The sequence below is a fragment of the Medicago truncatula genome, chromosome 6 (genome assembly GCF_003473485.1).
Source record: "Medicago truncatula cultivar Jemalong A17 chromosome 6, MtrunA17r5.0-ANR, whole genome shotgun sequence".
NCBI classification, from domain to species: domain Eukaryota; kingdom Viridiplantae; phylum Streptophyta; class Magnoliopsida; order Fabales; family Fabaceae; genus Medicago; species Medicago truncatula.
Window position 1 is genome coordinate 4,252,905 of NC_053047.1, and position 8,351 is coordinate 4,261,255.

Sequence of the window (8,351 nt, forward strand, 5' to 3'; positions counted from 1 at the left end):
TTCAAGTATCACAATTTTAGATACCTTGAAGTAACTCTGCAATGTTTCACCATCTTCTCAATGTCCCACAAACATAACTCACCTGCATCCATTTTTTCCCAACACACAAAATTCACCTAGAACATATTGCTGCCTCCGATACTCATCTCGCTCTAAACCCCCCACCGTGATGCATAATTAGCGTGATATTTTCTTCCATCCTACAGATTTTGGCAACCTTTGTCATAATCACAAACAAAACAACTTCAGAACGCAAATCAGAATTCTACAGCATAGGAAAGATACCATGTGTAGAAATTGTTTTAATCAACCAATAATTTCCTTAATTACTTAATGTTCACCAATTTTAGTAACCAACCAGTAAATCATCAAAAAATTTAGTCTTAAATTGAAAACCCTAAAATGAATAATAAAAAATGTTCTAAAAAACACAACCGTCACAAAAAACATCAAAGAAAGCATCAAATGAAGTTTAAACATGAAAACGAATGGATAAAAAATGAAAACGAAAATAAAGAAAACAGTCACAAAAATGGGGGAAAATGAACATGAGTGAATGAAAAACGAACAAGATAGGCGTTACGTTTCGTTTCAAACAATATCTTTTCCAACGTTGATCGATGAAGATGATGATGATTTTGGAGAAATGAAGATTGTGAAGGTTTTAGCGGGAAGGAGAAGAGTCATTGACGTTTCTGAATGAAATGCGAGGATGATAGGAATGAGTGAAAGAGGAAAAATATGAAAAAATTGAAAGTCAAAAGTTAAAAATGATACGCAACACAACGCAACACAACATGTAAATTAGAGGACAAATTTGATTAGTCGTTATAAATTCAAGGATGAAGTTGATGATCCACTCAATAAATAAATAACCCTGTAAAGAAAGACGGGTGATACCGACAGTGACATCATATAGGTGTGTAAGATAGAGTGGGCTAGATGAGTGATGAAAACGACATCGTTTTGATATAGGGTTTCTGTTTTGCGATCGAATCGAGTGGTACCAACCAAATCAATCAACGATTCTCTGCTCGTGCCACTGTCAGTCCACAATTTCTCCAATTTTCCGCACAATCGGTACCTTCCTCTTCTAATTCTAAATTCCAATCCCCCTTTTGATCTGTTTTGCTTTTAATTAGGGTTTCTAGTTTTTTTTTCTTCAAATTATATAATTTGGGATTATAATTTTGTGGTGTTTTTCAATGACCCAGTTCATTTTTTACACTAAAAATTGTTTTTTAAGTGTTATTTCTTATGATCTGAATGATTTCTTTAATGGGTGTTTTAACTTTAGCTTGATTTTGATAAGTTGATTTTGAAGATGAACTATTTGAATTGGGGGTATGGTAATAAAGTACTGAACTTTGATGTGATCTTTGAAGAAGGAAAAATCTGAAATCTGTTATTAAATGTGTTTATCAAATAAGTGTTTTTAGCTTGTTTTCAATTATATGATATGATTTTTACATTTTGATATGTGATGATCATTATGATTAGTTATATCGAAATGGTTGCAGTAGTTTTTTAGTCTAGATCAGGATCTTTCAAATTCTAGTTGTTCAGCTGGTAGAAAAGTAGATAGCTGACATTTTTGTTTGATTTGCTAAGTGATGACATTGACTTGTGATGTTAATTTAGCTGTCTAGTTACGTTATGTTATCCAGATGAGTTGGTTCATACTGAAATTGAGATGCAGAAGGTAGTTTAAATTTTTATGCAGAAATTGAGATTGCCAAGTTCGTGTGATATCTGTAAGCATTTCTTGAGAAGTTAATCTTACTTGGCTCATAAACTTGACAAAATATTTTGTGCAAGCTTGGTGATTAGGATTTGGATCCATTGCATTAAAAAACACACAGTTACACTTACACGCTTAAATTGATCCTGATCATCTATTTGAGATGAGCTGGCTCACATTACACGGTCACCAAATCATGTTTAAATAATTTTGACTATTGATTTGTGTCGGGACACCTAGGACCAATAACCACGTCACCCAGTTACTGAATGGAATCCAAATACCCTACTTTATTAATAGTTTTTGATTTCTAGCATTTTTTTAAAATAGTGGCTTGCCAATTCTTTTATGGACTAGAAGGAACTTTTTACAGCAAAGCTTACTAAATTCTTGATAGTCTTATTTATAATAAAAGCAGGATAAAGCATGCATGGTAGGCACTCTAATATGGATAGTGTGAAGATGTTATGGTGGCATTTTCTTTTAGTTTTAGGTTTTTCTTTGTCACACTAGACAAAATAGAATTAGGAGTGAAGTCATGAGAGGGAAAGTTGGGGTAACGCCCATCGTGGGAAAATTGTAAAGTAACCTCTTAGGTGGCTTAAACATGTTAAAGACATCGACTAGGGGGGTAGACCAGATGAAGGACACTTAAATAGTTAGAGGAAGACCAAGGAAAACTATACGTCAAAGTAAAACCATCAATAGAGAGCTTTAAATAAACTGCTTATTTATAATATTTATATATGTCATCCATGACAGAAAGTTTCGGTGTTGTTTAATCCATGTAGATGATCTCAACTAGCTGGGAAAGGCTTTGGTTGTTGATGTTCCTTGTTACTATTATGTAGTTCTGTACTATTTGCTTCTTTCATACATTATGTGTTGAGTCAGTCATTAATTGATCACATTGAGGACTGAATGATACCTTCTGACTGATTATAAACTTATTGTGATTCAGAATGTGGAACTTCGCATCAAATTGTATTGCTGGAAATGTAGGGCTGAAAAAGGATTCGTCAAACCCAACTCATTCTGCTTCAGAATGTTCTGATGATGAGACCTCTGTCGTAGGAAGAGAGGAAGGGCTTGAGTGCCCAGTATGCTGGGAATCTTTCAATATTGTTGAAAATGTGCCTTATGTTTTGTGGTGTGGTCATACACTCTGTAAAAACTGTATCTTGGGACTACAATGGGCTACCGTGAAATTTCCAACGCTGCCGGTTCAACTTCCACTTTTCATCTCCTGCCCTTGGTGCAACCTTCTATCATTTCGTTTAGTATATCGAGGAAATCTTAGATTCCCTCGTAAGAACTACTTTCTTCTTTGGATGGTTGAGGGCATGAATGGTGACCGAGTAAAATCACATTCAACTTGCTGTGGGGATAATCAACAACAGTGTGCAAGCAAAGGTAATTTAACCTTAGGAGGGCAAGTAAACCATGGAAATCTTCAGGGGGGGCAAGTCCACCCTCCAGATACATCGAACTCCAGTCAGCCTCGGGCTAATACCCGCAATCACCTCGATATGGAAAGGGTGCATATATCTCTTCGAAAGTCATTGATTTTCTTTGTCCAGTTGACAGCTAAGTTCCCGTTGATCATTATATTTCTTTTGATTATCTTGTATGCAGTACCAGCCAGTGCAGCCATTTTGGCTCTGTATATACTTGTTACAATTCTCTTTGCTCTCCCGTCATTTCTCATCTTGTACTTCTCATATCCAAGTTTAGACTGGCTTGTCAGGGAAATAATTGCCTGACATCATAAGCTAGTTTAAGCTTTTGTTCCATGATTTGCCGGCTTCCCCTTTAGTCCATTACAAGCTGTGTTAGTTCTCTTCTGGCATACAGCACTGCTCAATTTAATACAGTAGTATAATCGACTCGGACTTGATTTCAGCTATGGTAAAGCTTGGTTGGTTGGTACTGGTAGGTACAGAATCAGTGCCATTAATAGTGTTGATGTAAACCAAGACTGTGGACTAGCGCCATGATTATGCCCATGCCGTTTTTCTGGAGGCAATTATTTGTCTGGTTTAATTCCAGTTTTACTTGGGGGAGAATCGATCCCGATACTTGGGGACTACATTTATCAATGTCATGTTTTGTATGGTATGGGTATTTCTTTTAATACAGCTTATAGTTATATGTTTGTATCTTTAGAAAAAAGAGTTATATGTTTGTAAATTGTATATAACAATTGTGTTGTTTGTGTGTAGCCTATTTTGAAGTACTTTCTGCTTAATTTTAAGTTGTTTCCTGTGTTTGGCTGCTACAAATTCCAGCACTCTTTAGGTTAGATATGTTTCATGTATGGCTGTATAATTTGGTATGGATCTTGTTTGAGAAATATGTCTCAACTGAAGCATATTATGTATACAGAAGGCAGACATGGAAAGGGTTTTTGTGTTAATTCATTCCATGTGTCTGTTCTTTGCGGTCCAAAATGAACTGCTCAATTATCATGTAACATTTACAATATTTTTTTCAAAAAAAGAAAAAAAAAGAAAAAATGTAATATTTACAACATGTTTGAAAAAAAAAAAAAATGTAACATTTACAACATGTTTGAAAAGTCATTTGCAAATTGCAAACTAAAAATCAATAGAAAATGTAGCTGTGTCAGAAAATGATGTTTAATTGTTTAAAATTTATTAAAATTGGTTTTGTTACGGTTAAAACTATGCTTGACTTAAAGTGAGAGTAGCTTTAGCGTTAGATCGAAAAAATTTCACCATTTTTATCATTTTTATCCAAAATTTACACTACAAGTTTTTTGTTTGTATGCAATATCAGGACATAATGTGTATTTCTTGCCAACTTTCAAAGTAACCAAGCTCTAACTATTTTTATCAGGGAGCTTCTACGGTGCAGTTATGAAACTGATTTTTTTGAAAAAGTTAATTTTAATTTTAATTTTAATGTTTGATTTATTTTTAAATTGTTGATTAATGATTAATGATCAATAGTAATTCATCTAGTAATGCTTGCAACATCTTGGACTTTCCCGTACTATTTCATCGTTGACATCTTTAACATGAAAACAGAGTTGCTGATATCATGTGATAGTCTTAAGTGTTACACTTTATAGGGTGTTACACTTAAAACAAGGTAGGATAAAAATTAGATTAAGTGTATTCTTGTTAATCTAATGAATTGATGATACTATGGGGGTTGAACTTTTGATGTCACTGTACAAACAGTGGGGTGTTACTCATAACACTTTTGATGTTATAGTGTTAACTTCACCAAAAAAGTCATTCTCATGACTTCACCATAGAATTTTCCTTTTTATTATTATACGTAAGTGTAAACTACAACCGAAGTTACACAAATAAGTTATCTAACTGAAGTTTGCCATTAAGTACAACTCAAACAACTCAAATGGATTTGCTCATTACTAAAGTAAATGATCGAAATGCCCCTACGCATGTTAACATGCACTAGTGCAAATTAGAACGTAACTTAAGATACATTGCATAAGTTAACATGCGCTAGTGTTAATTGTGTGTTATTTGTTGAATACTTAGTGTATGTTAACATGTGCTAGTGTATTGTTTAACGTGAGTTAACTCACGTCTCCATTTGCACTAGCGTGAGTTAACTCACCTTCATAGTAGACAACGGAAACTGCAATAAATGCAGGCAGTTACAGAACTGTCTTTTCAAAAGTCTAGAATGACCCGTAATCACGCCACACTCATAACTTAACCGAATTACGCCAGTTTAAGAAGATTATCGGATAATACGACATAATCGATCCAAATTACTCAAAACATCGTTTTTCTCACAATTACGTAATCACACACATAAACGATCTAAACGGTCCAAATTTCACAAATTCGCCGGTGATGACCCGTAATAATTTATACACACTTAATGACACGTAAACGATCCAAAATAATTCATTTCATATATTTATATAATAATAGTTACATATTGGCCATAAATATCAAAATTACACAACCGGCCACCAAAAAATATGTCAGGGTGTAATACCACCAAAAAATTGGACGAACACCGACCGACCCAAAAGTGTCACAACCTATCTAACTAGACTAGTGATAGTGCATATTCTTCGTCTTCATCCATGACTTCGATCTCTTGCTTTGGTTTTTTCGGAGTGTCCAAATTAATAGGATGTGCTCATTTGTTGGCTTCTTTGGCGGCATCGGCTCCTTAGACATGAGCTCATCGAAGGTGGCTTGTCTATCCAAAAACTGAAAAAGTCATTGCTCCGCCTCACCAATCTTGTGAGTCATCCACTCCTTAGAAGGAGGTGGTAGCGGACAATTTTCTTTCAACTTCACATGAAGAAAGTGTTCCGGAATTATGCAAAGGCACATTATGTTGGAATGTGGATTAAGTGGTGGAGCACTTCGGATTGGGAAATATGTCTCACATGCACCACCCATTTCGGATAAAGTCAATAGAACAACGACTCTATTGTAGCAACTAGCGATAATGTGACCCATATCCGAAGTGGTCAACCACGTCTCCGGTGGCGCATCACCATTTTTACTTGTTGGAGGGTGTAAACCATCGAAGATTTCTTTGTAACGCTTCTCGGTAGCATAAAACGGGAACTAGTCACTCTTGTGATTTTTCAACTCATTAATAAGTGCATGACGAACCAAAACATGACTATTCTCATTCAATCCTATGTGCCTAGCTACGATCCGGAAACCACAATTACCATCCCCTTTAACATTCACAATGTCTTCAATGTAAGGTCTCATGAGATTTGAAATTTATGAAATGTATGGTATTTGCAAATAAGGTTCCTTTTTTGAAGTAGGGGGTGAATTTTGTGAGCAGGACCAAGTGCCAAGACGTGAACCTTTAGTCTTTGGAACATTATTTTTGGCATGTGAGCATTGATTATTGGGATTTTGAGCATCAATAGTCTCCCACCTAGAGGGGATTCGACCCGTGGACCTCGTTTTTGGTGTAGACTTCACCCTTTTAGGTGTCTCCTTGGTGGCCAATTTTCTCGGAGGTGGCTTCAACATTGTTTCCTTTGGAAATCCTAGTTCACGCAACTTGTATTTGATGAAGAGTTTCATCTTGTAAGGGGCCCTCTTGATACGTTTTTGAACGACGTCCCATTCCTCCGTAACGGAAAAGTTGGCATCAACCTCTTCTCCAAATACACTTAACATTCGCCAATGATGGTGTATTTCACCCAAGAGAATAGGCAATTTTTTCTTTCTCTTCTCGGCAAGAATACAACCAAGTAATTCTTCTCGATCTTTCCATCTTTAATTTGTTGTAAAAAATGACCCGGTGTTTACTTGAATAACACGAACACCAGTAGGAACCAGTTTAGGATTGTCTTCAAAGTTACCGGTAGGTACCGGTTTTGCTTGATTGTGAACTATGTGAGCTTCAACTTGAAAAGGAATTTTCACTTCAAACTTCACATCATTGGTTGGTTTGCCTTCGCCGGAACCTACGCCTACGCCAGAAGCTTCGCCGGAAGCTTTATTTTTGTCCGGTTTCGCCTCAACACCATCCTGCGCCACACTTTCAACCATGCCACTCAATGTCTACTCAATAAAAAAAACAAAGAAAAAAATAAATAAATAAGTGACTTGTGTGGCAAGCAAAGCAAGTAAAAAAAGTGGCGCAAAATTTCAAATTCTGGGCATCACAGTAGCGTGAGTTAACTCACGCTAGTGTTAACCTTCTACGTGAGTTAACTTGTGCAACCCTTACAACTAGCGGGAGTTAACTCACGCTGAGCCCTACGCTTACTGAAATGAAAACGATACTACCAGCAAAACCAGCAAAAATGAAAGAGTTTTGATGGTACATTACCTGTTCTTTGATGATTGATGAGCGTAGAAACTTTTACCCAAAAATGATTTGGAATGAAGATTTTTACCCAAAATTTTGCACTTTTGGGATTTGTGGTTGCCTGCTGGGTTTTGAACGAAAATGGAGTTTTGTGGTTGCCTGCTGGATTTTTACCCAAGTTTTGAACGAAAATAGTACTTAAGTCACGTAACGCATGTTAACTTGCGTAGAGGCATTTTGATCATTTACTTTGAAAATGAGCGAAACTATTTAGGTAATGAGCAGAATTTGACATTTGATATGGTGAAATCACTTTTCAATACTGTGTGTGTAAATTTTGTTAGACTCTATAACAAAAAAAAGAAGTTATCTATGGTGTATACAAGACATTGTTTCATTTAAACATTGTAATCTTAGTTAAAATTATACACTGCGATTATTAGTGTTGGAACATGATTAATTCCTGTGGTGAGAACCACCAGAAAAACAAAATAAATGTTACATATTTCAATAATTGTTTTTGAAAACAACTAAACTGGTGTACCATTCGTTTCACTCACACCGTGTTATGAGATATTGTCTCTTTTAATTAATAAAATTTAAAAGTAAATTTCATGAATAATTCTTTTGGGAAAAAAAGTCTACAATGTTCTAGAACAATGAGAAGAAAGTAAACTTCACCTAGCTTCTTGTCACTTAACACAGCTTCCACAATTAAGATGAGGTTCACAAACATCCTTGTTGGACAAAATCCTAAGACCAATATTCCACGTGTCAAAACCATATCCAATAGTGTTTTTCACTTCAT

The 8,351-nt window shown here is 35.5% G+C and overlaps 1 protein-coding gene across 1 annotated transcript; it reads left to right on the forward strand.

The window, feature by feature from the left end:
• Positions 1-885: 885 nt before the first annotated feature.
• LOC11407689 (uncharacterized) lies at positions 886-4,157 on the forward strand. Its single transcript, XM_003618567.4, has 2 exons — positions 886-1,080; positions 2,703-4,157. Exon 2 carries the CDS (start codon positions 2,704-2,706, stop codon positions 3,502-3,504), a length of 801 nt encoding a protein of 266 aa, XP_003618615.1. The 5' UTR covers positions 886-1,080; position 2,703; the 3' UTR covers positions 3,505-4,157.
• The last annotated feature ends 4,194 nt before the right edge of the window (positions 4,158-8,351 follow it).